This window comes from Paralichthys olivaceus, chromosome 23, assembly GCF_024713975.1.
Source record: "Paralichthys olivaceus isolate ysfri-2021 chromosome 23, ASM2471397v2, whole genome shotgun sequence".
Lineage (NCBI taxonomy): Eukaryota > Metazoa > Chordata > Actinopteri > Pleuronectiformes > Paralichthyidae > Paralichthys > Paralichthys olivaceus.
In genome coordinates this window covers 10,423,136-10,437,186 of record NC_091115.1, presented here as the reverse complement: position 1 = coordinate 10,437,186, position 14,051 = coordinate 10,423,136, and the positions used below count along the sequence as shown (strand labels likewise).

At 39.2% G+C, this 14,051-nt stretch overlaps 1 protein-coding gene across 11 annotated transcripts; it reads right to left on the bottom strand.

Annotated features, from left to right (window-relative positions):
* Window positions 1-526: 526 nt before the first annotated feature.
* Window positions 527-13,964, bottom strand: tnnt2e (troponin T2e, cardiac). Of its 11 annotated transcripts, XM_069519682.1 has the most exons (19): window positions 13,837-13,964; window positions 13,070-13,169; window positions 9,981-10,025; window positions 9,742-9,883; window positions 8,724-8,744; window positions 7,978-7,998; window positions 7,535-7,549; window positions 7,004-7,024; window positions 6,346-6,367; window positions 6,190-6,250; window positions 5,416-5,532; window positions 5,258-5,335; window positions 3,951-4,064; window positions 3,733-3,842; window positions 3,472-3,562; window positions 2,850-2,890; window positions 2,234-2,310; window positions 2,068-2,105; window positions 527-1,510 (listed from the first exon to the last, which is right to left on the bottom strand). In XM_069519682.1, the coding sequence occupies exons 10-19, from the start codon at window positions 6,232-6,234 to the stop codon at window positions 1,391-1,393; spliced, it is 831 nt and encodes a 276-aa protein (XP_069375783.1). In that variant the 5' UTR covers window positions 6,235-6,250; window positions 6,346-6,367; window positions 7,004-7,024; window positions 7,535-7,549; window positions 7,978-7,998; window positions 8,724-8,744; window positions 9,742-9,883; window positions 9,981-10,025; window positions 13,070-13,169; window positions 13,837-13,964; the 3' UTR covers window positions 527-1,390. The 11 variants fall into 11 exon arrangements, with proteins under 11 accessions (XP_069375783.1, XP_069375784.1, XP_069375786.1 ...); XM_069519683.1 differs by lacking the exon at window positions 8,724-8,744; XM_069519685.1 differs by lacking the exon at window positions 9,742-9,883.
* Between the last annotated feature and the right edge of the window lie 87 nt (window positions 13,965-14,051).

The following is a 14,051-nucleotide window of genomic DNA, read 5'->3' as shown; positions in this document are numbered from 1 at the left end:
CGAAGAAGAGAAACTATGTCTGCTCACGCCTCCACCTGCTTACTCCACATCAGGTGCGTTTACTTCTTCTTCTTCGGGGTTCAACGGCAGGTCACATCCACGGTGTCGCATAACTGCCACCTCCTGGCGTTATTTATATTTATCTCCTATGATATCCGGATTGTAGAATAAATCCTTCCTGCCTCGTCCACTTCCATCTTCATTAACTCAGTCACATCTATACTGATGCTTTCACCTCTGCAGGAATCTTGCTGGACTTCAGACCATCCGTCCTTGACATCCCTCCATGCTCTTTGCAACAGGCGTCAGTCTTTTACCAGCCGATGGATCTACGTCTCCCGTTCTGTGTGGGAACGGTTCTTCTTTGCCTTCCTCATAGATGATGTGACTAAGCACTAGATCCACATTTTTATTTGAATCAGCAAAAAAAATCAGATGTGTTTTCCTATACCACATTCACAGAAAGGAAAGATCTTTGAGTTTCTGAGGTGAGACCATTTTCAAATGAACCACACAAACAGACACATTGGGACTAAAAAGCAGAAGTTTCTTTATTGCTTTGGTCTACAACCTGTTCTTGTAGCACTGTCTCTACATCAAAAATCAGATTCAACACTGCTGCACGTTTTCAGATGTTTCCTCAGAGGACTCCTATCTCAGCCTGCCTTTGGCCTTGCCTCTTCCCTTGGCGCTGTGGAGTCACAGACAAAAACTATGTTAGGAAAAACAACCATTCTGGACTTAAATAAAAATGACCTGCAAGAAATTAATTATGAAGATGTTGAAATAATCTTCACAATAAGATGAGTTTTGAAAAAAAAGAATGAATGGAGAGTAACCAACTGAGGAGTATATGCATTTTTTTTGCATACAAGTCTTCAAAAACGAAGAATCAATAACATTGCTGCTTAAATAGTATACAATTAGGGAATGAATTGACCAATAATAAATAAATAGCTTTGAGCACGTCACAGTTTTTGCTACTGATTAACTTAAGTTGCTATACTAAAGAAGATTTACCCATGTGTAGGACATGACTTGATTGTTCTCCTTCAACTTTAAATACAGCGAAATAGTGAGCGCCTACTTCTAGAACACTTGTGACAGGTTAATTCCCCATTTCATTTTCTCTATTGTCATTTTAGAAAATCATCCTGAAATTAGTTTTATTGCTGGATCCAGGCGTTGCAGCTACAAGATTAATCGTAACAATATAATATTTGATTCAGAGCAAAAAGGCAAAGGTACAACATCATTTCACAAGAAAGAAGCTTGTGGTAAATCTACCTTGGATGGTTATAATATAAAAATTGTATAATAGCAGAAAATGAACAGGATTTTACTTCTGGAACCACAATGTGGAGCTCTATAACAGAGACGATGGCAAACACTAAAGCAGGATGCTATTAAAGAAAGGCAATGCATGCAATTCCACACAGAACCCAGCTGCAGCCTTACCTTTCACACCCTGTGTTTGTTGCTGTCTTTTTTGGTCCTTTAACCTTAAGATCTGATATAACCACAGTTTAATTGAGCAGATAACTGATTCAAAATGCAGAGTGCAAACACTAAACAGCTGATTCCACAGAGATGACATTAACTATGTTTTACAAACCTTTTCAAGAGACTCTATTCCAAGAATGGTTGTGCAGATTGATCACCAGTTGAACATTTGTAACTGATACTGATATTGTATCCAACTGTGTATCCATACGCTCATCTCCCCTTCCAAGTGTTTAGGAGAACTTATAGTGATAAAGTAAAAAGGTGAAAGACCCTCTCTATAGCCCATGTTTGGTTTGTCCATTCTTGGCTATTAACATGTCGGCCTCCTTGGAGGACGACCAGCTCTGATGTAGATATAAAGGGCTCATTCTAAGGTAACAAAAACACGACTATTCTTAGTTTCAGATGATTATACATGAACAAAAACATGATATCAATATCATATTCCATTTCTGCTGAGAGGTTGTCTAATTCCTAAACACTGTACCTTAAAATGAGGTCCAGCTCGTTTTAAGAAAAAGACTAAGCACTGATTTGAGTTTCCAGGTGGCTGCTACGTACCTCTGGTGGTCCTGAATACGAGCCTGGAGCAGACTGATCTAGAGGGAACAAACATGGACGACCGGCTGAGGACATCAAGAACAGCAGACACAGACGGACAGCGGCTAAGCCAAAGATCAGACCTTGTGGTCGTAAAGAGGGGCTCAGCAGGGCAACACATGTTTACCTGGCATCCAAAGAATTTCATCGGCAGATGGGGACTCACATCTAATCGTCTTGACTGAGCTATCAGTCAACCAAATCCTTAGGGAAAGGCCGCAGAAGCTCAGAACTGCAGTGTTTATTGTGGCATTTTGGGTGTTCTTGCATCATGAGCAGTCAAAATGTCCCTTTCAGCTATAACTGAGGGATGAGACACTGACAGCAAAATGGGACTGAGATCAAATGTTCAGCGTCAAACAGACGCAATTATGTTGTGGAGACACTCGAGGGATCTTATTTTCGATCAGATAGTGCAAAAATATTTTATTCCTGAAAGTTTGTTGATTTGAGGTAAACAAAATCAACGCCTCCAGATACTACATTTTAGGAAAGAGACTTTTTCACTGATTAAAATGAGAAGATTGATACCACTCCATGATACCAATTCATTCTTTAAATGGTGCATACTTCAGTGGTAATACTAATACTGAAGCAACAGAATATCGGACTTTTCGGACAACAACCAGTTTCACCTACTGTGTGATCCCTGCTGCCCAAGACTCGGTTTGTGACCCTCCAGCACACAAACAGCAAAAACTACACAACCAAGAGCCTCACACTCCTCATTAACTGTTACTCACAACTTCTGCTGCTCAGCGATTCGGGTCTGGAGCACATTGATCTGGAAGTCAGGCCACATTCATTTTAGATAGTTGCCCCGAGGACAGTCTTGCATTAGTAGTTCATATGTTTCAGTTTTCACATCATTATATCATCATCACATCATATAAGTACATAAATCAAAGCTTAATTATATAAACAGTATGTTAGCTAAACTAGATTAGACACATTATTATTTCTTTGATTTCCTTGTAAAACAAAAAAACTAAATTGCAAAAATCTTGCAAGCAAAGCCAAAATTTATGTGAGAAAAAAATGGTTTTAATTTATTTTCCATAATTTACAAGAGGGTATTGATGCCACTATCATATTTGGATGGAGCTGGAGCCAGCTGCCATCTAACTTAGCTTAGCATAAAGACAGGAAACAGATACCCTGGCACTTCTAAAGTTTACTCGATAGTAGCTGTGTGTCAGTTCAGGAGCTGAATTCTTCTGAGGACGCTGTCAACCCCACTTTCCACTGATAACATGGTTAAAAAAAGCAGCTTGGCTCTTCCACAGTAGTTTGGACAAAATGATTTTCACTCATGTAATTTTAGAGAGTAATCACCACATGAACATCCCGAGGCAAAGTACTTACATCATATTTCTGTCTCTTCAGTTTCTCAGTGAGCTCATACTTCTCTGCCTCCAGTGTCATTAGCCACTGCCACAGCTCATTGCCTTTCTCCCTGTCGAGCACAAACTAGTTAAGAAACAGAAAACTAAAAGACCATGTCCAAACTAATACAGGGAATGGGAAGTTGATGGTAGTTTACACACAAACATATCACATGCATCACACTGGAAATGTGGCCGACTACAGAGCTGTGAACAATAACTGTTCTCAGTAAAAACTCACTTCAGTTTGTCCTCACTGAGGTGGTCGATGTTGAGAGGCTTCCTCCTCTCTGCCAGGATCTTCCTTTTCTTCTCTCGCTCTGTCTGCTTCTTAGCTCCCTTCTTGCCGTCCTGTTTGATGAAAGAATAAATATAGGAGGAAAGGATGAAAGAAGCCAAATTCAACACAAACTTAGAGAACATTTCTAAACTCAAATGCATGTTTGTGTGCCGTCTGACCCTTTGTTGGATGCCGGCATACTGGTGAGTCATGTTTGTCAGAGCTTTCCTCTTCTTGGCGTCCTCATCCTGCTTCTTACGTGCGTCCTCCTGCTCCTTCCTCTCCTTTTCCTCCTGCAGCACAGATTGTACAACATGATTGGGGGAATAGAAACACCTGTTCGCCGTCCAACGACTTAGGTAACCTTTAGAGTAGCTGCAAGAAAATCTGTTCATCATAACAACGAGTTTCATATTGATTTCTAACAACATGTTCTTGGCCTCTTGTGGGCAGCGAAACAAGCTGTAAACACAACACTGACATATAATCACTACGTTGATACCATATAGTTGTCCATTTAGCTTATATGGAGCTGGGCAGGAAACAATAAATATTGCAAAATATTTTCTTATCAATAGCAATATAATAAAAATATAAATATACTGCTTATGTCATGTGCAAATACAGTGAGTGAATACATTATTTTACCTCAGATTTGTAAAATGTTTTGCCATTTATCAAGTGTTTGTCATTCTCTGAGTTTAAAACCTTATTCTGGAGAAAGAATCAGTTTTTAAACTCAAAAGACCTGTGGAGGATTTGTGGTTGAAGGAATCATGTGTTACATCTGGACACAATTATATTTACTAAATCAAACAAAGAGGGACTTTTTCAGAAAATCTGGCAGCCTATCATTCCAAAAATGTAAGTGAACTGATCATTGTCTGACTGGTTTACTCAATCTTTGTGTCATTGGTCAATAAGTGTTAATTTATGAACATCTTCTTTTTGTGTCACCAACAATGTGTTTATTACTGCATAGATGAGAGGAACTGATACTTCTGTGTGGGTTTGTCACACTCAAAATATGAATTTGTGCACCTTTAAATTAATTAATTCAGCACTCCTGAAATACTGTACAATGTGTGAATGAAATCTTATAGAAAAGAGTCCTTGAAAAGTAAATTCATATCTGTGTCATTGGAAAGCTGCATAAAAATAAAAGCTGCAAGGGGCCGTTCTGTATGTGACAGTCAACAGCTTCACACTTCAAAGGCCGGCCTTTCTCTGCTGCTTTGCAGGATTTCACAATAAAGAAATATAGGTGAAACATAATGTATAGGGTATTTCTCCACTGTTGATTAGGGGCTTTTACATCCAGTATCTGTCACTTCCTGCAGCCTGAGAAGATTGCCCACCAGGACACACACAGCCCTAACTCCCTAATCGTATTTGGGACACTAGGTGGAGCTGCAGGGTGCGAGTTGTTTATTTGTTGTATACAGCGTCATGTCCTGAAAAAGATGAGATGACTGTGATTACTCACAGCAACACGGGCCTGCCTCTCTTTCTCCTGCTCAGCATGGATCCTCTGCTGTTCAGCCCTCTCAGCACGACGCTTCTCCTGCACATCCACACACAAACACATGGTGTGATTCAATGCATCACTCTGGTGATCTTGGCCAGCGTTCCTGGAAGACTTACGATCCTGTTAACGAGAGTGATGAGTTCCTGCTCGTCCCTCTTCCTCTGGATGAAGTGGGCCTCGATCAGAGAGTGCAGCTCAGCAAGATCCTTCTCCTGGCGCTTCTTCTGGATGTCCTGCAGCCACATACACACGTTTGAAGTGCTGTTCTTAAGGGGACCTCCACCCACCCCTAAAATTCCTATTAAGACCTAGTATCTGTTCACAAAGGCCTAAACCTTCCACCGCAAATAACAATAGACTATGACACCTAATTCCTCAAAAATCTAGACCTACGCAAGAAAATCAGATGGATACCAGCCCCAGTATAAGTTCTCCGATTTCCACAAACATTTCCAGGGAAAAATCTATGGATCTTAATGGAAAACAATCAGATATATTTAGGAGACTGATAATTATCCAGAATTCATAGCAGTGTGTTTTGTATCCGTGTTGCCTTAAGAAATAGTTTGACTTTTGGGAATTACACTTAAAGACCTTCTTTCTGTGCACTAAAAATAAATGTCAAGTCGGTTATCTTAGCTTCGAATGGCACAGCATAGCACAGAGACTGGAAACAGAGGTAAACAGCTAAACTGGCACTATCGCAAATAAAATAAGAAAAGTCATCCGAATATATCTTGATTGTTTCACCTGTACAAAAACTGTTGGTGTGAGAACTGTTTGCAGTCTTTAGGGCAAGCTGCTGTAGGATCACATTTCTGAATAAATTAATCATATCATCAAATCCCCAGATGTCAAACTTTTCTTTTGAAACGGCATCAATCACTCACATCAAAGTCGACTTTCTCTCCCTCTGGTATCTTTGGCACAGCCATCACTGGAGCAAACGCTCTAAAATAAAACATTACTGGGTTAGAAGAAGAAGAACTTTAACTAGTTTGTCAGCAGTTGAACGATATAAATAGTTTAAAGCTAACATGACTTACTTTGGTTTGGGTTTTGAGTCATCTATTGTCGCGTGTGAAAAGAAGGGACAATCACAGTTAAGATACCACCTTATGCTTAGGATATTTTTAAGTTATTTATCTAATGGATTTTGTTTTTAAGACTAAAAAATGAATATTGACAAAACAGCACATTTGTATAAATTCTGCATCTCACGTTACACTGTTTGATCCTTGATACATAAAATACCAGTGCTCACTGAGCCTGACTCGCTCCCGTGGTCTGGGAACATCTGAGTAACAGATTATTAATCACTGACCCAACAATAGAGCAACAATACAATACAAACACCCTCAACACACACTCTGACATATGTACTGTGTCGGGGAATAATCACTTTCTGGATTCAGCACAATGGTTTTTGTATTTTTTGTTACATGCTCTGTCAGTAGCCATTTCATGCATGATGTCCAGTGCAGCTGTCACATAATGAGCAGCATGTGTAACAGAATTCACTGCTCGAACGAGGCGATCGTCATAATATCCCAATATCCTGTTTTTGAAATAACACACAGCCTTTACTCTGGCAAGTGTTTGTGAGCATGTGTTGCACAGTCCTTGTTTTGCAGCAGTGGTCAAACACACAACTGCTAGACTACAATTAAGATCACAAAATCCTCCTCAGCAGCATTACAGTACCTTCTTCTGCAACTGGAGACTCTACAGCAGAAGAAGAAAAAAAAACTGTTAGTGCATCAGCAGGCGGAACACAAATGGATTTACTTTATTATTTGCAAATGCCATTTTCTCTCCATGCTGATATCAGCTTTGTATATTTTGTTTTGGAAAAGTTTCCTGACTTTCAGGAGAAGAAATAGAAAGTCTACGTCTGTAAGCTTTTTCATATTGAGTTTACAGTGGAGGTATTATCTGGGTTTCAGGGCATGAAAGCTTTACCTTCAGACAGCGGAGGCAGTTCTTTTATAAAAGTGTTTTATCTAAATAAATATAAGGGCATAAGGGGAAAAATAAAAAAGCAAGGTATTTACACCACATATGAATTCATCTGCAACAGGGAACTGAAAACTATTATCATTTCCAACAAACTTAAGGTGTAAGATCTTCTCTCTTGAACTCAGTGACTGTGAAACATGGTGGGTTACGGAAGTCAGGGTGATAGTGTTATGTAGTCACACCATGTATTAAAGCTTCTAAACGAATATATCCTACCTTCTTCTGCAGGCTCTTTGTGGAGGGGATGTGGGCAGACAATTCAATGATAGATGGAAGAAATGGAGAACAGATTATCAGTTAATATTCAGTGTTATTTAGCTCAAATGTATGAACATTAACTAAGGTAATGGTTCAGCCAAAATGTGCAGCAAAATGAAAGCAGAGGGAAGTTTTATTCCATTTATAGTATTTTTTCTTTATTCTTCTTAATCTTCTTGCATGTTACTTATACTTTACTGATGTCAATTTCTGACTGCCCTTGCTGCTCTAACATTGCAAATGTCCCTGTTGTGGGGCTAAAAGAGGGGTATGAAATCTTATATTCTCTTATCTTATCAAATATCAAATCACAATGCTTTTAACAAGAAAAGCATAAGTTCAAGTCAAAGTCTATCGTTGATTACTTCACTAAAAAATATGACAGTAGAACAAGTCATTACCTTCAGCGGTGGGAGGAGGTTCTGAGGTGGTGAGAAATAATGATTCAATAATTACGAGAGCATGATTAGATGCAATAAGACACACAGTAGAATTATCAAACAAGATGATGAAGAGGTTACAAATGAAATCATACATTTTCAGATGTTTATATCAATTTTTGTATAGCCAATATTCAGAAATCACACAGGGCTTAACAAGATGCAACATCATCTGTTCTTAACCCTCAACAATAAGGAAGAACTACCAAAAACCTTTTAGGGAGGAAATAATCTTCTGCCAGTAAATAGATAAAACAGCTGAAATTCAAACAATAATCTGAAGATCTTTTTCTTGCATCCCAGTTCTAATTATTTGTTTGAGTTGAGCAGAGACACACTTTTCACAGAGCACATACCGGGTATCTAATTTTGAATGAAAACATCAAATACTAACTCAGCAGGCGGCTCATTAGAGGCTAAATATCACAGTGATTAGTGAAAACTGAACATAACGTTGATAAAGGTAAATGAGAGGCAATTACATTTTGACTGTAATGTGCAGGCAGAGGCTCTAATTTAAAAGAATTAGTTTTTATATAGTTTGTACATAATCCAAAAGCATTGATATGATCAGTATTACACATAATTACTATCATAACTACTATAATATCAAGTTAACTTTTAATGTTATCCATACTTATCCTACATTTATATATTATTCTATAGCAGGAGCAGTTGGGTTTAGACTGAAAAATAAAGAGATTTACCTTCTACTTCAGGTGCAACTTCTTTTATGTGACAAAAAACACAACAAAGAAGAATAATGAAGACAAAAGTGTTCTGCTGGCAAAAAACACGACAACAGAAGACTGCCAGACACACAGCACTACAATAACATCCCACAGTTTGTAAGTAAAAAAACATAAATAAAGGCATTATTTCCAGACAAAAACAATTCATACAAACCTTCCTTTTTCAGTGTCTCCATGACTGGGCAAGCAGACTATGGATTAGCGGATCAGTGAGACGCTGGCAAACAGCTCGCAGCTGGGATTTGGTCAAACTCTGAGAACTGTGATATTGTCTCATGGGAGAAACTGAAAAACCCAGTGCTGGTATCTGACTTTCACTTTGAACAAAGCTAACACAGGGAATAATGTCTGATCACAGAGTGAGGCTGTGTGCTGTTTGTAACATTTTACATATCAAAGCAGAATCTCAACATGTCGCAGAACAACAGGAAGGAAACATGTTTTCATTTTTCGTGGTAAACTAAGCTAAACGGCTGCAAGCTCTACCTAGGTACTCAATTACAAATATGAGAACTCTGCAGGAAAGCAAACCTACTCACTAAACCTGTCAAAAACAAGTAGTAGAATAAAAATTATATATTTGACTGTGATATTTATTGAAGTAAAAGTACAGATAAAACCACTTCAGCAAATGTGCTGTAAGGGTGTTTTATAATTTTAATGTTAATTTAAATCCCCAAAAAGTGGATTGACCGAATACCAACACCAAACATAGTCTTCTAAGTTTACATAAGAAAATCTTCCTCACAACATCTGGCAGGAGATTTAAATTGACAGATGTGTGAACGTTAAAATGGGATTAAGATCATTTTGATACAAAGTGACAGTTACACATTAGCTGACAGCCCATTGTTGACAAATGAAGTGTTAACATTCAAACTGAAAACACACACACACACACACACACACACACACACACACACACACACACACACACACACACACACACACAGTGTAGTGCAGAAGTCCTTACCTTCGTCTTGCTGTGTTTCTACCTCTGAACAGACATAATCGGGTCAGCTACGTCTAGTGATGGAAGCTTGGTAGTGACATTTTGCTTTTCATAAAAAAAAAACCCCTCTCAACACTCTGAAAGCCTTTACTTACCTTCGTCTCTGAGAAGAAAAGAAGTGAAGATTTGAACTTTTAGACCAAAAATCTGTCCTGCACATAAAACAGGAAATGTTCAGAAGAACAAATGAAAGTACTCACTGCATCTCCTCAACTATCTCTTCAGACATCTTGGATTCAAATGATCTGTATTAAAGTGGAAAGCACACAATCAATCAAAACACCACACATCACTTCAAAATACATTTTTAATGAATCCCTGTTTTGTGTTAAGAGTTTTAATATTTTAACTCAGCTGTTAAACATACACTCGTACACACAGATACCCAGACGCTCAGTTCTCTGGGGTTCAATGTAATTAGAGCTGTTCACATTCATTTTTCTAATTGAATGATTTTCTTGCTCTGATTTGCTTTTTTACTTCATGATATTTTCCTCTTTATCTTATCGACTGTAATGTTGCTGTGGGCACTTGGACAGATGGTTTCTCCTCTTCTCCTCTCCGCTTTTATCATTTGTGTAAACAGCAAAATAAAAACCTACAAAGAGAAAGAAAAAAACTTGGCTATGTGATGGGAGATTGGAACAATTGTAGAATTTGAAATTATTCCACCACGGGCACAGCGAGCAGGGGCCCAGGGCTTTAAACAACTCCAGGCCTAATCCTCAGTCATTTCCTCTTGGCACTGATCAAGGCTGCAGGCGGCTGACTGGTGTCTGAGCAGCTCTGAAACTACCGGCACTGCACAAGTTCTTCAGGGACGCTCTGATGCACCTGAAGCTACGCATGTCGTATCAGCTTTTATACAAACACTCGGAAACAGTTTTCCAGGAGCTCAAAACACTTTGAAGAAGAGCGCTGGAAGAGATGTCCGTCATATTAAATGGGATTTTGTGTTCAAACGTAACATATTTTATTCAAGTACATTTTTTTACTTATTTCAGTGCGGTCTGTTTACTGTTTACTTTACTCATTAAAGGGACATTCCAACAATTTCACACAAGCTCAGTTCACTTAAACCCAGTGAGAACAACTGTATAAAGCCCTTTGTGCCTTCATGAAGAATAACCCTGATGACGTCATGCTGACATCCGGGGTTATCCCCGACTTTTTAACAGATAGCCGGTGTCACTCTTGGATTCAAGGTTGATAGAAGTGAGTGTTTACCTTCGACTGTATAAATAGATGGAAAACATAACAGCTCCAGAACAGAAGTGAAGACGAAGCATCTTGAGCGCCACCAGCGCCAAAGATTGTTTCTGTCATTTTAGGTAGTACTAGACCAGATATATGTTATAATGTAAATCCCTTTCTTGGTGAGAGTTCGATGAGAAGATTTGTATAGACGTGATAGCAGTTTAATTAATAGCACTGAACCCTTGTTGATTTTTGAATGTATTAGACAAACATGAAACAACATATTAATGTGCGTTGTTTAGATTTGCTGGAACAGAGCTTTGCTAACTGTTTCCAACTGTTTCTAAGTTTTTATCCTGAGCTAATCTAACCAGCTGTCACTTAATATTTAGGGAAAAGAATTGAATGGTATTGATCTTTTCATCAAACGCTCAGCTTCATTAAATCCCAACCTCAGTTAATCGTTAAAGAAAATGCTGTGAGCATCTTTAAGTGAAGAAAAGGAACTATTGTCAAAGCAGCTTCCAAAACAACACTGGGTTGTTTGGGTTCAAGGTTACAGGGATGGATTCAATGAGGCTGCTGAACCACTGGGCTCTTTACATCTTTACATATGACTGTGCACAACACGTATTTTCCACACGCTTATAAATCACCAGATCGTAAAAACTGGTGTCAGTAGGGCCAAACGGTGGGGGAGAGCGGGGGTCTATTTTTAAGAATAATAGAGCGTTCTTTTGAACAGGTGTTAAGTTAGTCCTGAAAACAATAGGTTGAGCGCACCTCAACATTTACACAGTAAATCAGTCAGGGGGCGGGCCCACACTCACAGGCTATTTCTGTCATTGGAGTTTACATGAGGAACATGTTTTGTCTTTCAGGGGTTTGTCCTGTTTCTTAAACATCTCCATCATCACAGAGACAAGTTCAGTGCTTCTTTTTTTTGGTAATAGCAGTAACTTTCTTGATGCACACATTTAAATGGTGATGTGGACAAGTAGCTCCACATCCCCACTTCCAACCCTTCTCCTCCTCCTGCCTGGCTGCAGACCTGTGTTTCCAACTCATTTCAAAGGGCCAGCTGCACATTCAATCTCTACATGGCATATTTACACCTTCTCTGTTTATGATTTACTGTAAAATAATAAAGTCCCGCTTCTGTTTAAATTCGACTACATCTCTACTCAAATTCAAACGATGGTGCTTGGAGTCCCATTGTGGTTGTTACTTGTTTCATCAGATTGAGCAGCTGATGTTGAAAGACAAAGAATGAGAAATGTGAAGAGAAAGAGAGTGAGACAGGGGAGGACGTAGGAGGAGGAGAAAGACAAATACCATCTGGTTGAGGAAAAGCACCGACTGGAAAACCAAGAAAGAATTCACAGTGTATGCGGGCTGTCATGGCTGGGGTATTAAGCATGTATTTGCTTTAATGCATGTGGTCAGTCCCCGTCTGGCTGAAACGATGGAATAACACACAGTCTGACAGTGGCAGGAATGTTGCGGGTGCTGGTTTCGGCATTAGGCGGCATTAAAGTCAAACCCCGAAGCATGCGCCAAACACGACAGTCTCAGGGGCGAGCTTAGCACCTTCTTACCCGGCATATGCACCGCTCGGATCAGGATACATCAAACAAAAGCCATCATAAAATCTTAAAGAGGCTACTTAGGCAACGTCTAAGCCAATTTAATTCAGCAGTCAAGGCTTTGTCTGAGTAGCAGTAAAATCTGAGATCATGCTGAGGGGTTTTCAGATTGAATTCAGAAAAGCTCACTCAAGTTTCTGTCAAATTTAATGTCAAATATAAACCTTTACATCAATTTAAATTCGATGACACGCAATATGGTGTAAGGGTTTTGCTGCGATGTGCCCAGAGGTCATGCTCTTACCTCCTTGTGTATCCCAGAGGAAGAGATGGGATTACCAGTAAAGTCAGGTCTTATCCTCACATCCAGACAGACACAAGTTCAATCATCCAACCCTCCAAAAAGCATACTTAATACAGCCTCGTCCATCATGTGACCGCATATCTTTTCTCTGACTGGTCAGGGTCGTCAGTTCTACTGTTGGGGTCAGAGAGATGAGTTATACCTGGAGAGGAATGTCGCCTTCGAGTGCTCCCCGTAATCTGCTTCACTCCAGGCCTGACACTGGACACACAACTGGTTTCCTCTTCAGATGACTTTAAGACCTGGAAATTAAATGCATCTTGTGATGTTTTGTTTTTTCTTGTTTGTTGTTTTTTTAAGTTTCTAAAAAAATACATCAGCACTGGGCGGCTCCGTGCTGCTGATGGAAAAAAAAGAGAAGTAACAGAAAGCAGTGCAAGGGTTTGGAGATTTTTATCCAAGACCTTTTCCCCATCAACCATCAAATATTCAGAGCAACTGTAGAGTCTGATTGATGGGGATAAAACCCCAAAACAAAAACGCCTATTGTGTGAAGATTAACCAATGATCCCACACAGGAAACTTATTATATTTGGTTGATAGCAGCAAAGTAACACTAGCTAACAAGCTAAAGATATGTTTACATTACATGAGCTTCAGCTTACAAAGGAGCACAATGGAAATAAATCCTTACTGTTATATTTATGCTATATATACTTTTTAGAGAAATGTCAATGTATATATGTTCACCTCCATTCGGTTGAGAGGAGCAAAGTAACACTAGCTAACTTCTACCATCTTTACATTACATGAGCTAGCTGGTCTTCATGGAGCCCCAATGTAAATAACTCGTGTATTTAACTGTAGCTTTAGATACTTGGTAGAAATGTCCATGTGTTCTCTTAATGTCAAACAAACAGGAAACTTAGCAGCTGCAGCTAGCTAGAGCGCTAACTCAGCGTGTCTCACCTGCTGTTAGCTCACTGACGCCATATCCGCAAATTCCGGGCCCGAGAGAGGAAGCTAATGCGGAAGTTGAAAAAACAACAACATAGTTTACCAAGTGTCCACTAGAGGCTGGTTCCAACAGCGACTCAATCCATGTTGTCTGTGAATGATTTCTACTGTTTCATCAAAGTTCATTGATTGGAGGTTAAAGGGAAATTATCATTTTAACAATAAAG

What these genes read in the sequence shown, in the direction of transcription:
- tnnt2e (XM_069519675.1), bottom strand. Translation starts at nt 8,916, where the DNA reads ATGAATTGTTTTTGTCTGGAAATAATGCCTTTATTTATGTTTTTTTAC. An exon ending in AGTTGCACCTGAAGTAGAAG is followed by an intron (nt 7,999 to 8,723) that starts GTAAATCTCTTT and finishes TCACCACCTCAG; the next exon opens with AACCTCCTCCCACCGCTGAA. An exon ending in TGAAATTCTTTGGATGCCAG is followed by an intron (nt 2,106 to 2,233) that starts GTAAACATGTGT and finishes TGTTCCCTCTAG; the next exon opens with ATCAGTCTGCTCCAGGCTCG.